This window comes from Arvicanthis niloticus, chromosome 4 (assembly GCF_011762505.2).
Source record: "Arvicanthis niloticus isolate mArvNil1 chromosome 4, mArvNil1.pat.X, whole genome shotgun sequence".
Taxonomy (NCBI): domain Eukaryota; kingdom Metazoa; phylum Chordata; class Mammalia; order Rodentia; family Muridae; genus Arvicanthis; species Arvicanthis niloticus.
The window spans coordinates 128,405,954-128,424,646 of NC_047661.1; the positions used below are offsets into that span (position 1 = coordinate 128,405,954).

Below are 18,693 nucleotides of genomic sequence, written 5' to 3' on the forward strand. Positions count from 1 at the left end.
CTGATCGTTATAGTAAATAGATTTACCTGTGACAATTAAACTATAAAGTGCAAAGCACGTTGGGGGGATCTCAGAGATTGTGATTGGCCCTGATTAAATTCATCCTTTCCAATGCAACCCTCACCATTCCTCTGTTCATCTAAACTTCGTTCGGCTCTGGAGTGTGCACACAGGTTGCTGTGTTTGTCCTGACAGCTTTTCTGTTTGCCCTCTGCTTCACTGTGGCTTTCTCTTTCCCTTGGAGGTTGTTGTCCACTGGCCCTTGAGGACAAAGGGAGCAGAAGTGGGGGTCAGGGTTTAGAAGGCCAAGAATACTGAGGGATTGACTTTTGCAGCATCCCTCACTGAACCCATTTTTTTTCCCCCTTGGAGGTTGGCTGTCAACAAACCCCAGTGATCACATTTCCACTTTGTCGTCCTTTAATAGGAAGCTTGGTCCACATAGTCAACGAACTGACAGCACCACAACAAAAGGGAAATGGCAAATTTTGTGGATCCCAATTTATCTTTTAAAAACGTTCTCCTTAAATATTGTCTATTTTACAAAACAAACCTAGAAACGCAGCTGAGTAAATATTCTCCAGTTAGGTTGCCCAGCCACTCCGAACCAGAATGGAGGAAGGTGTATGCTGTGGCAAACAAAACAAAAAACCAAAACAACACAACAAAATGAAAAATCAAAACAAAAGAAAAACAGAAAAACAACTCATCGCCACCACCGTCAAAAAAAAATCAAACCAAAGATCAACAAAAACCTTTCACGGCAGCGGCAGCGCGCTGCTTTACGGCACTCGCCCCGCCCCTCTGCGTAAGACGAGGGGCGTGAGAAGCCGGCAAACATGGCGGCCCCCTGTTCCGTCGCTCTGTCTGTGGCTACTCTGACCGCCTTGGCGCTCTTGTCTCTCGGCAGCTCCGCCGTTAGTCACATCGAGGTAGGCATCGGTGTCTGTTGAGGACTGACCCCAGGGAGGACCGTGAGGGAAGGCGCCTGCAGCATCTTCCCTCCCCGGGCTGTGTTGTGGACCGTCCGTCCTGACAGTGACCTGATCCAGCCTTCAACCCTCGGTGACAGAGGAGGACCCGGTCCTCTGCGCCTGTGACAGGCAGGGCAAGTGTCAGGACTGTCATGGCTTTGGTGTTTTGTCCCTTGGCCCCGACCTACCCCTTCTTGAGGCTGCAGGACGTCTGGTCTCTTTCCCGTGCTTTCACCAGTGATTCCTCCAGCGAAGCGCTTTGTTTTCAGACCTGCTTGCCCTGCCTGCTCAGGAACCGAGGGCGCCAGCAGACATTTGAAAAACACTGTGCCAAAGTTTCATCTCTCACCTAGACTGCAGTCGTTTCCTAACGATGCCTGGAGCAGTTCTGGTTCTTAGTCTGTTCTCTAAGCTGCTGACCTGATCCTGTCACTCAGGGTCCCTTCTTGAAATCTTCTGCCCCGCCCCCTTTAAATGTCTAGGTTTGTTAAACTTTAAGTTTTTCAAACCACTGGGACCCCTTCTGCCATTGGCCCAAATTTTCTTTGTTTGGAATTGTCTTTTATCCTTTTTTTTTTTTTCCTTTCATCTTTCGGATATTCACCCAAAATGTCACTTCTGTAGTGAAACCTTCCCTGACAAAGTCTTATTTGCCTGTTACAATTACAAACCGCATTTGTTGTCTTTAGAGATTGTGTGGTGGGTTCTTTGCTAAGTGGGCAAGCTCCGTGATAAGCTATCTTACCCACTAGGGTAGATGTCTATGTGTACAGTAGTTAATACGTGTACATAACAGTGCATTTACGTGTCCACCTGTATTAAAGTGTGATGTTCTTGAGAGAAAATGGCATGCATTTTGATGATTTTCCTATCACCATACCGATCCGAGGTGCTTGGCATGCAGAGGGTGCTCCGTTAATTAAATGTTGAGTGAGTAACTTTACATTGCCGGCCTCTGAGTTCTCAGCAAAGTTTCAGTGAAGTGACAATTTTGACCTGGAAAGTACACTAGAGATTATTTAGGTCAAATCTCATTTTCTTTTGGAGAAATTCCAGGCTAAAGTGCAAACTGACTTGCCCCAGTGTCATGTACAGCTCAATTTTAGTTCAGGCCTTCCCCTCCCTAAAGCAATGGGTTATTCGCAGTAGCACCCTGCTTGTTGCTTTCCTCAGCAGCTGGGCAGCTGTTAAGCAAATTCTCTGCCATTAACTTATACCTTCATCCGTTAGGGCTTTTTTCTCAGTTACCTCTTAAACTAAGTCGGGCTTTTTGCACTGAAACAGCATCTTTTAGAAGTCACATTAATTGACATTAGTTAATTAACATTAATTACTTGATTGTATGCTCCATGGGATGCTTATGGGTGTCAGAGGACAACATATGGGAGTCAGTTTTCTCTACCTTGTGGGTTCCAGGCCCCCAGACTTGGCAGCAAGTGCTTTTACCTGCTGAGCCTGAAGTACTTCCTAGTTTATGTTTGATTATTTTGTTCATAAGGTCAGTAGCTTCATAAATGAACTTGGTTGCTGATATAGAAAAGCCCAGGAGAGGCTAGAGATGGCTCAGTGGTTAAGAGCCGAGAAACTTTTCTAGAGGACCCAGGTTTGGTTCCCAGTACCTACTTGATGGTTCACAGTCGTCTAGAACAGCAGTTCCAGAGGGTCCAGTGCCTTCTTCTGGCCTGTGTGGACACTAGGCCCGTGGTGTACATACCAGCAAAGCTCCTATGCACACAAGTAAATCTAAAAATTCAAATAAAAAGGTCCATGAGTCCTAAATATTGTTTACCCCTCTTTAATTCTGGGAAATTGTATGTTTCCATAAAATGTGTGTATGTGTGAATGATTTTGCCTTTATCTGACCCACAGGATCAAGCAGAACAATTCTTTAGAAGTGGACATACAAATAACTGGGCTGTTTTGGTAAGTATGTTCTTTAAACATATCTTGGTGCTCACATTATATATGTATCTCTCTCGCTATATATATTCATATATATATATATATACACACACACACATATATACATATATATATGAGTTTATATATGTGTGTGTGTATTGTAAATTGTGAGTTAAATTTTTAAAAAATAAAATGTATCCCTTAAAATAAAAATTTTGATAGAAAAAGAAAACCCGTCCCCCCTCCCTCTATCTCTTCTCCCTTTTTGACCTCCCTCTTCCTCTCCCACCCTACTTTGTCTCTCTTTGAAAAAGGGTCTTATGTAGCCCAGGCTGGCTTCAAACTTACTATGTAGGTGAGGCTGGCCTTGAACTGCTGGTGCCCTTGCCTCCACCTCTGGTGTGCTGGGTTTACAGGTGTGGACACTAGCAAAATCAGCAACTCGTTTTATTTTTAACTTTAAATTGACAACAGCTACTAATAATATTTTGTACTTTAAATTTTTCTGCCAAGTGGTGATTTGTAAATAAATACAAGAATACATTTGAGTTGCTGTTATTACAAGAAACACGTACAAAATGTAGAATTGTTTTAATGCTTGAAATGAATAATTACATTTCTCTGTAATACTAGTTTATAGATTACTTACGCTGTCTTATTGATTTTTATGTTTGCAAGAAATGATCATTGTAGAAAATTCAAATCATACAGAAAGGTGTAAGAGAAAACAAGACAGACTAATTGCCTGTGTGAATTTTACCTCAGCTAAAAGGGAGGGAGTTTTTTCATGCTCCACACTCGAGAGTCAGTATTTGGGGAACCACTCTCTCTTCACAGAGCATAGAGATTCTTTCTGTATTTGTGTCTTGTGTGTTTCTCACACTGGGATTATCCTCAGTCTGTTGTTTTGCATTGCCTTACCGTATCTTAGCCCTTTCCTTATTGGTGGATATATAGATTTCTTATCTTTTCCAAGTGTTGTAAGGTTTTCTGTGTTGGGATACATTGTATCGTTTAGCCTGGATGTTGACATCCTAAGTTTTTATTATTCTGTTCAAAGTTATGTTGAACATTCTGTTTGAAATTGAGGATCTCCCTCTGTAGCCTAGGCTGACCCCCACCGTGTGGCAGTCTGGTTCCAGCTTCCCCAGAGCTTGGATACAAGCATGCACCACTCCACCTGCCTGGCTATGTATTCTTAAATGTGCGTGTTTGTGGACTTGACTGGCTTTTCCTCAGGACGGTAATTCCTGGAGTGTGGAGTTGTGGTGCATGGCTGCTCGGGGAAGGCTGTTCTTCTTGTTCTGAACTCAACACTTATTTCAATAGCTTTTTCCTCTTTGACTGCTGCACAAGAAAACAATTTCTGACTTTGCATTATTTCGTTTCTGAGCATGGTTTGCTTACTGGCATAGTTTTTTCTCTACCTTTCATCTCCCTGCATGGTGTGAATTTATATCTTTAATATAATCTGGATCATGAGTTTGTGTTTGTCATCTCCCAAATAGAATACACGTAAGTTCACTTTTCCTGTCCGTTGATCATTTTTACTACCAGAGTTTCATGTAATGGCATCTGATTAGGAGAAAGACTGAGTCTGCTTCAGTAAAAGACAAAGGTTGTAGACTCTGTTCTGAAAACATCTACCATTGGGTGCATATAAAGAACATGGTTCTGTTTCGATCCCATTTCTAGAGGCTGGGAAGTCCATGAACCTGGTACCAGCCTCTCCGAGTTGTGGTAGCGGGGTCAGGGGAGCTGCAGGTGGGGAGCTTCTCACTGTACCATCATCTAGCCAAGGGCATCACTTGGTGAGGCAGAGAGTCTGCCAGGTCAGATCTTGTTCTTATGAAGCCACTAATGCTGTCATGGACCCAGCCTGATGACCTTAGTCAGTCTTCATTACTGCCCAGAGACCCCACCTCGAGATCTCATCAACAGTGAAGTGGGAGTTAAATTGGACTATGGGCTTTGGGGATCATTTTTAAATGATAGCAAGGGACAACTAGGAGAAAGGGGAGGGGAGGGCAGGAAGGCCAAGAAGGGAGCAGAGACTGTGTCAGCACCATCACCTCATGCTGAAAAAGGAGGGATGTTTGACACCTGACCTTGTAAGAGTATAGTGGGACCATAATAGTGTAGGACAAGTATACCCAAAGTCTGACGTAGACCCGAGACTGATGGATTTCTCAAGGCCTTACAGGGAGCCTGCTCAGGGCTGTTCCCTAAAAGGATAGGGTTATCCACAGGTCATACAATAAAGTACAGTTACAGTGAAGGCTGTGTATTGCTATTACATTTCCATCAAGTAGAGTAGGATAGCATGGGCTAATCCCGGGTATGTTTCCCACATAGGAGACTATGGAGAGATTGAAAGACAGGAGAGAGGTGACTCCAACCAGTGACAGTTATAGAGCCCCAGGTTGTGACACCTGCTAGACGGAAAAGGGGGGCTCTTCTACAATTAACCACTGAGAGCAGTTCCTAGGTGTGGACCAGATAGCAGCTGGTGTGCAGACCCTGCTGCTACACGGTAAAGCTGTTAGCTTAGGCTACACATTTGTGAAAGTCTCAGTGGCTGGTGCTCCAGATGACAGGAAGGGTGAGAAACAGCATGAGACCTACTGCAGCATGAGACCTCAACCAGTAGGGCTTTCTTAAACAGAAAATCATGAAGTTTGTCCAGGCCCAATTGAAAGTACCAGCTGTACATGTAGGGGAGGATGGCCTTGTTGGGCATAGGTGTGAGAGGAGATCCTTAGTCCCATGAAGGCTGGACGCTTAGTGTGGAGGAATTCGAGGGTGGGGAGGTGGGAGTGGGGGTGGGTGGGTGGGGCACATCCTCATAGAAGCAGGAGGAGCGGGATGGGATGGGGGTTCCTGAGAGGGGAGGGGTAAGGGGATAACATCTGAAATATAAATAAAATATCCAATAAAAAAATTTAGATTCTAGCCTAGAGTAGTGTTAACTCAAAAAAAAAAAAAAAAAAAAAAAAAAAAGGACCAGAAATGGCGCAGGGAAGATTGCTTAGTCAGTAAAGTGGTCAGATCCCCAGAGGCACATAAAATCTGAGCAGGGCGGAAAAATCTGTGCCTGCACCGGGGCTGGGTGGAGGCAAGGAGATCTTTGAAGCAAGCTGAGTCCAGATTCAGTGAGAGGCCCTGCCTCAAAACATAAGGTGGATTCATAGGCAGCCATATCCACCTGCTGCACACCCACCGTCTACTGTCTACTACCCATCTCCCCTCCCCCACCTCCTGCCAAAACAGGTACTGATCCCTCATCTTGTTGTTAGCTAGATTTTCAGAATTCCAAGTTTGTTTTCAGTTTGAGTTAATTTGCTTTTAGTCTTGAGTAGAGGATGAGAGGTAAGTGAAGCCTGCTGCCCGGGAGAGGCAGAAGGAAAGCAGGGTTCTATTTTGGCTCTTATCCATTTGGTAAAAGCATTTTCGTGCCCTCTAATAAAGCAAGCCAAGAAACCATGAAGCCAGTCTGCCCCTCACCAGAGGAGACAGTGCTGAAGGATGAGCAGAGGCTGCTCCTCATCCTCAACACTGCTGTCCCATAGTGTCAGCGTCAGTCTCCTTGTGTCGTTTTTAGAAGGTTCCAGGGGGCGGCCATGGTTGTATCCCCACTTCCTCTTATAAAAACAAATGGCTAAGACACGCCCCTACAGTGTGTCCTCATGCACTCCATTGGCTGAATATTTAATAATTTATATTAAGCTGATATTTCCTGGTATCTCTACTTCTTTTCTTTTAGTTTTCTTTCTGTTCCTTGTTAACTTTCTGGCTAATAATTTCCAATTGAAAGTGAGGACAGTTTCTTAGACTTATTAATTAAAACAAGCTGACACAAGGCCCTCACTTCTGCATAAAGTGCAGTAGGAATCCTGCCCTTCGTCATGGTTAGTTTCTTCTAAACTGTTTTATACATCTCAGACTTTCAGTTAGAGGAGCTGCAGGCTTTGGCAGCGACTTGTATCCATTTTATTTTGTTTTCATTTTTTCTTTACTTCCTTTTTTTCCTTTTGGCCAGTGCTCAGTTGGAAGAGACAGGAGTTGATGTATGTAAATCTATGTGAGTATGTCCACACATACTGACTTAGTTGTTTTAATGTGGTTAGACATTTCAGTCTGTCCCATTGCATTCTCAGGTGGTAACTCACTTTAAGTAGTAAACCACAACAGCTATGCCCCTCCCTCAGCTTTGTCACTTCTGCTGTGGTCACAGGCTATGGCAGGAGGCAGGAGTGTGCACAGCAGACACAGTGACCACCACCAGTCTCTCCACATGTCTCACTGGGGATAGATTTCAAAAAAAGAAAAATAGCTTCTGTGCTAAAGTTAGATTTCCTTCGTAACTTAAAAGAGAGTTTTCTTTTCTCCTCAATTCTGTATATATGTGTGTATCTGAGGGTGGGTTTGTGTTTGTGAGTGCAGTACCCATGGAGGCCAGAAGAGGGTGATGGTTCTCCGGAGTCTAGAGTTACAGGGGCTTGTGAACTTACCTTTCCTGGGTCCTGGAAACTGAACTTGGGTCCTGTGCACGAGCAGTAGGCGATCTTAACAGCTGAGTCGTCTCCCCAGCCCCTCTCTAGGTCCCTTAATATTTGTAGTGATCTTTAAGTGAAAAATGTGGTTGACTTCCTGTAGTGTTCAGCAACTTTATAACAGCTGTTTCCATGTGTGTACGAACCTATTTTGTAAGTTGTATTTTGGAGTCTGTCTCACTTCCCACAACAGATGAAGCAATTAAATTAAGACACAAATATTACATACCACAGGGTAGCTAGTCTGTGAGGGGATTACAGATGTTTTCTCTGATTCAAAAGAATCGAATCTCTTAGAAATAGGGACACTACAGATGCACAGAAATGGAGACGAGCTGTGTTGGGTCAAAATTTGGTTAAATTCTGTGTGGACTGTTTTCTCTTCAGCTGGGTAATCTTATTTAATATCAGTAGTAAAAGCCTTTCTTTAGGGAGATTGGCTTTATTAAAAGTTTTTTTTATGTTCTTTGATGTTTCTAAGCCCAAAATGCTTTCTTCAGGCATTTCTATATAGACTTCAACTACAATAATTCTAAAATCCATGCATGGTTTGACTCATAAAATCATGTTTTTGTTTTAACTCTAGGTGTGCACATCCCGATTCTGGTTTAATTACCGACATGTTGCAAATACTCTTTCTGTTTATAGAAGCGTCAAGAGGCTAGGTATTCCAGACAGGTAAGCCATCTCAGCTAAGTTTAATTTAAAACCCTGTGAAGACAACTCTTAGCTGAGTTGATTTTGAATGAGGTAATGAAGCCTGATTCTCAGAGTTTGTTGTTGGACATACCATCGTGGATGGCATAGATGTCAACTTAGTACCACAGTGGCACAGTACACATGAGAGCAGGGAACACTAAGGTAAGAGGATTTGGTAAATCTGGTTATTTCCTGTTGTTTATTAGGCACTTTCCTTGGAGGTTTTTTTTTTTTTTTTTTTTTTTTAAATAGGTTACTATTTTAAGCAGAAAAAAGAAGACTGATTGAAAACATGTTGATTTATTCATCAGATTCTGGGGAGAGCCGTAGCCTAATCAGGAACAAGAAAGCAGATAGAATGGGAAACTAAAAATCATGACACGAACTCATCTGCCTGGTGACAGATGCCATGCTGCAGGTTGCTGAAGCTGGCTCTGCTGCACAGTGGCAGGGATGGCTAACGCTACCTCATGCTGCTACTGCCTCCTGCTGCCCAGAGCCAACCCCGGCACCCTCAGCTTCTTACTGTTTCTTCTAGTACCTGTTGCAATGCCATGCTGTCTGCTGGTAGTACACCCTAGGTTTGCTGTCTGTGTCGGTGCTGCAGGGTGACTGGAAGGACGAGCGAATGGCACTGTGTTTTCTGAATAGAAGGTAGGCTCTGCCTCTGCAGAATATCCCTCAAGTGGGACATTTCCTACTTGTAGGGAGTCAGGGACCTTTACCCAGACCATGGACTTTGGATTATTATGGTGAGTTTGATTCTGCTGCAACCACAGAGAAGACACAGTTGTCTCAGTTCAGGGCTGATTCATTCATTGCTTTCCAGGGGAGGTTCCATGAGTTTGCTAGTGAGACAGGAGTTTGAAAGCTGGCTTTTGTGCTGATTTTGGTTGTAACTTCAAAGGCTCAGCACCTATGACATAGTGCTAATATAATGGGACTCTTGCAGGATTCGAGCAAAAAAGCAGAGAGAGAATAAGGTGCTGCAGCGGCAGAGGACACAGTGCATGCCTTGGGGGTCAGAGACGCCGTGCTGTACTTAACAGATGCTTTTAGTCTGAGAAAAGCACAGATGCACAGCTCAGTATCCATGCCCCATCCCACCTAGAAGTTCAGAGCGAGCATGTGCTGTTACTGCATTTTAGTAGTGTCTTCTAAGTCTGGGGAGGCAGGTGACCCGTCAGGGATGCAGTGTCTGGGATGCCCCCCCAGTTCTCTCTCGCTGTCAGTGGTCTCTCACAGGTAGCGTTTTGGCTTATAACTTTGCTCGCTCTGTGCATCAGAGGCTGTGCAGTGGTTTCATTTGGAAGCGGATGGGATCAAGCTGCTGAGAGCCATTAGGACACAGTGCCCTGGCCTGGGGTTTCAGGGTCGCGAGGGTCTCGAGGTCGCTGAGCAGCAGAAGGGGGTGACAGCACGTGCCAGTCTGCATGCCAAGTTTATCAAGTCTGCCCTTGAGTTTCTGAAGGATTTCTTTTGAGGTTATTTTGTTTCAGATGCTTGTTTGTAGCTCTGTTTATGCAGCCTTTGTTCTAGACATGAATTGGGGGATTCAGACAAGGAGAATTTCATACTGCTTATTTTTTTTTAACAAAGAGAAATTAACAACAGCAACGAAAGAGATGGTTGCCGTTAGCTCAGTATGGGAAATGTTCCTTAACTATTACAGCATTTACAGTTAGAGGTTTCTCTTAATATACATTATCTCACTTTACCTTACAATACTCTTTAGAAATTGGTATAATTATACATATGATTTAAATACCAAATTAAATCCTAAAAGGTATATCTCCATATTGAAGGCAGTAACTAGGTGGTCATGGAAACAGTATGAAGTAACCCTAAGGAATGGCCCTTGGATTTCCCACTTCCTATTTACTAAGTATGTGGTGGCTGCTGTCCTGTTTGTTTCTCCCTCATGCCTAAGCCTTGCTGCTGCAGTGTCTCAGCAGGCTCTGTGCATGCGGCACCTGTTGCTCTCTAATCCTCAAGCCCCAGGTCTCTCAAAATCTGACATGTTCACATAATTCCAGAGGAAGTGTCTGTACATGACCTCGAGTGATAGACTGAGGCGAGACACAGGTGAGCTAGCGACTGTCTGTGAGGCATCAACAGATTTCCTGTGCAGAGCCGCATCCATTTGCTGGGTACTTCAGTGTGCGCTCTGCAGTCTGAACCATCTCCTCCCTTCCTGGCTCATCCTACACGCAGCTGTTAGACCGAGCTTTCTCAGATACTGCCGCGTGCCTCATCTCACGCCCACGAGTGCTGTGGTGAATCTGTCTGTCTAACAGACCAGGCATTTCTAGCTGTAACTGGTGTTTTGTTAATTTTGACTCATTGTGTTCAATTTGTTAACTTGTTTTGGTTTCTCTGGCTTAACATTGGCCATTCGTCTGTAATTTTGACCTTTTATTCCGTCTAGACACTTGCAGTGTCTTGGGTTCATTTTCAGACTCTTACGTTTTACTGTTCTCGTTGTGTAGAACACTCTGTGTAGGAAGGCCACCCTGATTTCTGTTAATTGACTGATATGTTAAAGCCATTCTAATTAGTTTGTAAAAAAATTAGTCAGTATGTTAATAGCATTAAGTTTTTGTTCCATGACTAGTTTATGCTTTTATTTTATTGTACAGAAAATTATCTTTATAACTCGTAATGGGCAGAAGTAGTGGAACTATATAAATACGTTTTGTAAACAGTTTCTGATATGCTGCCATAGTTACAATCAAGATAATTTTAGCTCATGTCTTTGAATGTTCTTTCTCTTGTCTCCTGTCACTTTCTAACAGTTTTTCTCATGTAGTCTTTAAACGTGTAAATAATGATATTTGAATATAGATCCTTACACATTCTGAACAATCTGTCCTTTTTCACTTTGGCAGCTGATGTGTCTCACACTTTATGTGATATTCCTGGTGGAACAGTGTGTAAGATCTTGTGTGTGTGTGTTTGTGTGTGTGTCAGGTGGGCATTTAGTGTGATTAGGAAATGAAATCTGCTTTAAGGGGACCTAGTGATCCAGGTAACAGGGACATTTTAGCCACCACCTTTGTGCTGTGGTGTTTAGAAAACAAAAAAAGATCACTTTGCAAGCCTCAGAAGACCTTCAAGTGCGTTAGTTGGGCATGAAAGAACATTCTGTCTTTGTGTGTAGCTGGATTGAGAGGTCTTTGGATGCGTGTTCCTTCCCCAATACCAGTGTGTTCGTCACTGTCATTGTCCTGTCTGGTAACATGATTTTCTTGTACCTGTTCTTTAGAATCATCTATTTATGGATCTTGACTTTCATATGACCTTTCCGTTTGTGGTAGTGGGGATGGTACCCAGGCCTCCTGTGTGGTAGTGGGGATGGTACCCAGGCCTCCTGTGTGGTAGTGGGGATGGTACCCAGGCCTCCTGTGTGGTAGTGGGGATGGTACCCAGGCCTCCTGTGAGGTAGTGGGGATGGTACCCAGGCCTCCTGTGTGGTAGCGGGGATGGTACCCAGGCCTCCTGTGAGGTAGCGGGGATGGTACCCAGGCCTCCTGTGTGGTAGCGGGGATGGTACCCAGGCCTCCTGTGAGGTAGCGGGGATGGTACCCAGGCCTCCTGTGTGGTAGCGGGGATGGTACCCAGGCCTCCTGTGTGGTAGCGGGGATGGTACCCAGGCCTCCTGTGAGGTAGCGGGGATGGTACCCAGGCCTCCTGTGAGGTAGCGGGGATGGTACCCAGGCCTCCTGTGTGGTAGCGGGGATGGTACCCAGGCCTCCTGTGTGGTAGCGGGGATGGTACCCAGGCCTCCTGTGAGGTAGCGGGGATGGTACCCAGGCCTCCTGTGTGGTAGCGGGGATGGTACCCAGGCCTCCTGTGAGGTAGTGGGGATGGTACCCAGGCCTCCTGTGTGGTAGTGGGGATGGTACCCAGGTCTCCTGTGAGGTAGTGGGGATGGTACCCAGGCCTCCTGTGTGGTAGTGGGGATGGTACCCAGGCCTCCTAGGCAGATGCCTCATCTCTAAGGTACAGTCCTTTCACATGACCTTTCTATGTGTGTTAGTGGGGATGGTACCCAAGCCTCCTAGGCAGATGCTTCATCTCTGAGGTACATTCCCAGCTCTTCTACATTTACTTATTTTATAAGGGAAGCATAATTATTCAGGTTCTTTTTTTTTATTTTGGCCTGAATAGTGGACAGCTTTCTCTCTCCCTTCCTCTCCTATTTTCTGCCTGTACACACACACACACACACACACACACACACACACACACACAATGTATTTTGATCCTGTTCAACCCTATGTCATCTTTTATTTCTCTTCCCCTCCCATTGATCTCTTTCTTCCTGAGTAGCCCTGTTTTACTTTTTGTTTGTTTGTTTGTTTGTTTTTTGTGACACACTGAGTTTGATCAGAGTTAGTTGCATGAGCAGAGGTGAATTCTTTACCAGAGGATGGCTTGTGGCTATACTGTTTAGTAAAATGTCTCTTCCTCCTTCAGCAAACATTAATAGCCTGCAGTTACTTAGGGAGGAGTGGGATTCATGAATAGAGTCCTTCCCCCAGCCTTGACAGAATGTTGACACACTCTATCTTGTGCATGTAAGCACAGTTCTGTGTCTTCATGACTGCAGTGGTCATATCATGTCCAGAAAATGGCGCTCCTCCCACAGACAACAGTGCTCCTTGGTGCTCCTCCCACAGACAACAGTGCTCTTTGGTGCTCCTCCCACAGACAACAGTGCTCCTTGGTGCTCCTCCCACAGACAACAGTGCTCCTTGGTGCTCTTCCCACAGACAGTAGTGATCCTTAGTGCTCTTGCCACAGACAACAGTGCTCCTTAGTAATCTTCCCACAGACAACAGTGCTCTATGGTGCTCCTCTCACAGAAAACAGTTTTCCACGGTGCTGCTCCTGTCTCCTTCCCATGTGCTTTTTGTCCCCTTTTTGTGATGTTCTTCCCTGAGTCTTGGAAGGGTGTCTTGATAGTTTTCTTTTATCAGTTTGACACTCTCTAGAGACTTCAGCTGAGAAAATGTCTTAATCAGATTATCTGTAGGCATGTGTGTAGGATATTTTCTTTATTACTAATTGATGTGTGAGGGCCCAGCTCACTGTGGGTGTCCCCTCTCCCCCTTGGGAGCTTCTGGGTTGTATAAAAAAGCAGGCTGAGTGAGCTAGAGCCATGGGAGCAAGCCAGTAAGAACTCTCCATAGCCCAGTTCTGCTCCAGGCTGTACCTTGGAGACCCTGTCTCAGCTCCTCGAGGACTGTGAATGTCAGCCAAATAAGACCTTCTCCCTGCTTGGTTTTGATCAGTGTTGTATCACAGCAATAGAAGGAAATTAAGACAAAGGAGGTGTTAAAGAAGTCCTGCTAGGGTGAGTGCCCCATGCTCACCACTAGAGTCTGCACACTCACCAGTTAGAAGTCTGTGTGTGGTGCCACATTAAAGAAACTTCCTCTTGGAGTAATTTAAACCAAGAGCAAGTCTGACCTTGTTCTGTCATCTCTGTGTGATGTCTTGAAGAGCCCCAAACTCCGGAGACCCTTCCTCAAGTCTCAGGAAATCACGACCACCCAAAGATCACAAGAAACCATACCTGGATGCAATCAGTAGAGGTTTATTAGGGAAGAAACCTGGCAGCCAGCAGTCTCACTACACACTCTCACAGGAGTGGAGTTCGATCCCCACAGCCAGTCCAAGGAGGGTTTTAAAGGGAAAAACCACAAACCACGGGAGTGGGAAGGGGGGTGAGGGGTTGTCAAGGATACAAAACATAAAAGTAGTGGAACAATTCAGAGGTACTCACCCTAAATGATTAGTGTCATGTGGAAATCACCCTGCATTCTTCTAAAAAATGTGGTTTTTACCATGCCATTGTGTCCTATCCTGCCATTTACCAACTACTTCAGATTAACTATCTTCACCTCTTCCGGCTATAGCCCCACCTAGGTGGCTTGCATCTTTTATCTGTGGTCAGGAATGCCTTCCTGCCTTGGGCCTTTTCCACCCATAGGCAGGCCTACTGCCTGAGGCTTGATTCAGGGAATAATGTCCTCCACCCGGAATGTGCTCCGGGGAAGTGAAGGCCTGAAATCTTATTTTCAGTTCCTCGTTCTGGAATCTGCACTTTTCCTGCTCAGGTCTAAGGCAAAAATCTACACATATTTCATAAAATGGCCTTTATAATTTTTCACTTTATAGTCTGTCCCTGACAGGGCTTTGCTCCTTGCACTGTGCTTGGCCTTGTAGTGAACTGGGAGAGTAGCCCAGAGGGCTTTCCGGGTGTCAGACTTTTCTGTGTATGAGTAGGCTTATCCCCACTTAATGACATGTAGCATTCATTGAATTAAATCTTAGAATTTTCAATTATTTTTTCTCTTAAACATCTTTAGTAGAATGCTTTAGTCATCTTCCTTTTTGTTCATATTATAAATAATACCTTTTTCCAAACACACTTTTCTAACTCTGATCGCCACATATGCAGTTTAGCTTTTGTGGCTTCTTCTAGCAACTTGTTGAACTCTAATGATTTGATGATAAAATTATTTTCTCAGAACTATACACAGATTCTTTCTTAAAACTCTTTGTACCAGAAAAAAAATGTTGACAATTTCCCAAATTAAAGTTTTAAGGTAGAAATTGTCTCTGAGGCCCTCAGAATTAATAGTCCAAAGAAATACTTTTATTCTGAGAAAATGTGTTCTAGAGAGGAAAATGCCTTTTCAGGTCAACAAAGTGCTTGTGTGCGCAGCCTCACAGACTTGATTTACTGTGGTAAGCAATGACTTAATAACCACAAAAATGATGACAGCTAGTCTTCAGAGCTTTCAATGAGAACAACTCAGCTACTTGTTTTTATTTTCAGTCTGGTCTCTCCTATAGTTACCTGTTGGCGTTTTAGTCAGTGTTCTAGCTTGGTTTCTCTGAGCATTGTAACAGTCTGATGAATCTACTGCTTATTTAATGATTGTTTTAGCAATAAATTTAAGCCGAACGTTTCCAGCTGTGGGAAGCTAAGTGTGATGTGGCTCAGCACAAAGACAGGTAGCAGTGCCGGCCGAGGACCCTGGCATCAGGCGACTTGTTTTGGTTGTTGGCTCTGTTAGTCAGTTAAGTCAGACTGCAAAGTGATGGGCAACGGTGATGACTTGGTGGCTTGTACTTCAGGTTGGTACCAAACCAACAAAGAAACAACGCAGAGTGTGTGAGCCAAGGATGTGAGTGACTGGCTCACAGTGCTTCACCAGTGCCTTCCCACTGTGCTGCACTCTAAATGGCAGTTAGCACAGGAGAAATCCGATTGGCCAGAGGAGTCCTGAACCGTCAGCAGGGGAGGATGCACCTGTCACTCAAGCCAGTTCCTTGCTGTGCCTGCTCTCACCTCGAGCTTTGTGTGCTTCCTGCTTCTCACAGCTCCTCAGGCTTTAGTGACTCAGACAGCCTGGGCCACTCCTAGTCTTCTTTTGTTTTGGGCAAGGTCATGGATAGAGATGGGGTACATGCTTGTGGTTGCCTAAAATCCAGCTCTCTTTTTTTCTTCATAGTGTCTTAAATCAGCCTGGCATCTTTTAAAATTGATTGTGTTACTCTAGCATTAACTGACTTGGCCCTGAATAATTTAGTAGTGTTTCATTGTGTAAATGTACCACATTTTCTTTATCTATTCTTTGGTTGAGGGACATCTAGGTATTTCCCGTTTTTGGCTATTACAAATAAAGCTGCTGTGAACATAGTTGAACAAGTGTCCTTGTGGTGTGGTAGAATATTTTTTTGGATATATGCCCAGGAGTAGTATTAGCTGGGTCTTAAAGTAGAACTATTCCTAATTTTCTGAGAAAACACAAAATTGATTTCCAGAGCAGTTTCCGTTCCCACCAGCAATGGAGGGGTGCTCCCCTCGATCCACACCCTCACCACATGTGCTGTCACTGTTCACAGATGATGTGATTCTACATAAGTGACTCCCAAAATTCTGCCAGAGGACTCCTACAGCTGATAAACACCTTCAGCAAAACGGCTGGATACGAAACTAACTAAAAAAGAAAAAAAAAAAAAAGCAGTAGCCTTCCTTTATACAAACGATTAATGGGACAAGAAAGAAGTTAGGGATACAACACCCTTCACAATAGCCATAAATAATATAAAATATCTTGATGTAACTCTAGTCAAGAAAGTGAAAGATCTGTATAGCAAGAACTTCAAGTCTATGAAGAAAGAAATTGAAGATCTCAGAAGATGGAAAGATCTTCTATGATCATAGATCGGTAGGATTAACATAGTAAAAATGGCCATCTTACCAAAAGCAATCTACAGATTCAATGCAGTTCCCATCAAAAGCCCAACACAATTCTTTACAGACCTTGAAATTTACTTGGAAAGATAACCCAGAATAGCAAAACCAATCCTGAACAACAAAAGAACTTCCGGAGGTATCACCAGCCCTGATTTCAAGCTGAACTATAGAGCAATAGTAGTAACAATTGTATGGTACTGGCATAAAATCAGACAGGTTGATTAATGGAATAGATTCAAAGACCCAGAAATAAACCCACACACCTATGAACACTTAATTTTTGACAAAGAAGCCAAAACCATACAGTGGAAAAAAGAAAGCATCTTCAACAAATGGTGCTGGTCTAACTGGATGTCTGCATGTAGAAGATTGCAAATTGATCCATGTTTATCATCCTGCACAAAAGTCAAGTCCAAGTGGATCAAGGACTTCAACATAAAACTGAATATGCTAAACCTGATAGAAGAGAAATAGCCTTGAACACGTTGAAACAGGAGACAACTTCCTGAATGGAACACCAGCAGCTCAGGCACTAAGACCAACAATTGATAAGTGGGATCTTGTGAAACTGAAATGCTTCTGTAAGGCAAAGAGGACCATCAGTAGAATAAAACCGCAGGCTACAGGATGGGAAAGACCTTAACCAACCCTATATCCAACAGAGTGCTAATATCCAAAATATATAAGGTACTCAAGAAGCTAGACACCAACAACCCAAATAACCCAGTTTAAAAAACTGTGGTACAGAGCTAAACAGAGTTCTCAACAGGAGTCTCTAATGGCAAGAGGCAGTTTAAAAATGTTCAGCGTCGTTAGTCATCAGGAAATGGAGACCAAAATGACTCTGAGATGCCACCGTACGCCTGTCAGAATGGCTGAGATGGAAGAGGTGGAAGTTTATGCTAAGCTGTTTTCAGTGATGCTTGTTGCCTGCTTCCAGATCTGACAGACGAATGTCTGTGTAGGCAGTAGAAAAATCAGAGTAACTAAGTCATCTGGGCCCGCAAGTGGAACCTTCCAAACCCCCAAATTTGGATTGATATAAAAATACTACTTGGAGTTCAAATCTGTGCAAGACCTCATCTGTGTGGGTTTCTTCTTTGGTGCCAGGGCTCAAACTCACATGCTTCGTCAGCATCTGCAGTGGCAGCGTCCCCTAGCCTTGCTGCTGACTCCACAGAGTTGTATTGCATTTTCATATTTACCCTCTTCCCATGACCAGCTTTCCTGATTCCTTGGTTAAGAGAGACATCAGGAGTGCCGTGTGAGGAAGTAACAGGAGAGCTTGGCTTGTGCTTACCTTCTGGTTATTGCTCTATGGTATCTGTTATTAAAGGCAATGAACGTTCTTTATGGTAAAGGCCTTTACTTAATTAAGTGAGTATAATTAGACTGGGCTGTAGGAATGATAACTATTGAGAAGAAAGAGTGTTTTTGGGCTTCTCAGGGTCATATTCTATAAGTTTGTTTCTTCCTTTTTAAGGACCCTGAAAGCTTAGAGGTCAGCTTCAGTGGGGCATTAGTTGTTAGTGAGAGTGAATATTCTGCTCATCCAGTGTGAGTCTTATTCCTTCATGCCTGTCTATCTCCTGCAGGGCCAAGAAAGTATAGTTCTGGAAGATTCTTTCATCTCTCCTCCTCTTCCTGCTTCTCCCACTCCTTCCCTTCTTCCTTCTCTCCCTTCTCCCCATATCTGGTACCTTTCTCACAGATATATATACATACATACAGACAGACAGACAGACAGACAGACAGACAGACACACACAGACACACACACACACACACACACACACACACACACACACACACACACAGTCACAGTCACACTCACAGGTACTCTCTTCCTGCTCACAGGCACACATGTGCCATGCTGTCAGCTACAACAGATGGTTCTGTGTGTTTGGAGCCTTTGCTAGTTTCAGTACATTTACTAATTTGTGTGATTTTAGCCGAGGTGGGTGTAGGTGGACAGGATGAGATGGGGAGTGTGGTCCTTTCAGAGGATTTGAGCCTTGGATGGGAGATATGAGGGTGAGCTCACAGGAAGTCAGACTGTTTTGACACGTCTCTATAGAAAGTGCTACTAATTATTTCTAAGGAATTTCTGAGATTTTTTTTCCTGGAGAATTGATGGAATGTTCTTCCTGTAGAATGTTATGTCTGACCCTTTGGAGCATTGAGAGGTCAGTGGACCTGACATGTGTGAATATAATTTGATCTCCTCAGAGCAAAGATATTTCACAACAATTTATGTTTCTGAGAATTTGTCTAAGTATGAATGAGAG

The 18,693-nt window shown here is 43.9% G+C and overlaps 1 protein-coding gene across 2 annotated transcripts in view; it reads left to right on the plus strand.

Annotated features, from left to right (window-relative positions):
* Nucleotides 1-783: 783 nt before the first annotated feature.
* The window catches only part of Pigk (phosphatidylinositol glycan anchor biosynthesis class K), an 81,655-nt gene continuing 63,745 nt past the window's right edge, over nt 784-18,693 (plus strand). Inside the window, exons 1-3 of one of the 2 annotated variants that reach the window (XM_034501497.2) lie at nt 784-932; nt 2,844-2,897; nt 8,016-8,107. In XM_034501497.2, coding sequence (XP_034357388.1) covers nt 840-932; nt 2,844-2,897; nt 8,016-8,107 — 239 coding nt within the window. In that variant the 5' untranslated portion in view covers nt 784-839. The remainder of the gene's footprint in view (nt 933-2,843; nt 2,898-8,015; nt 8,108-18,693) is intronic. The other variant, XM_034501496.2, reaches the window with a different exon arrangement.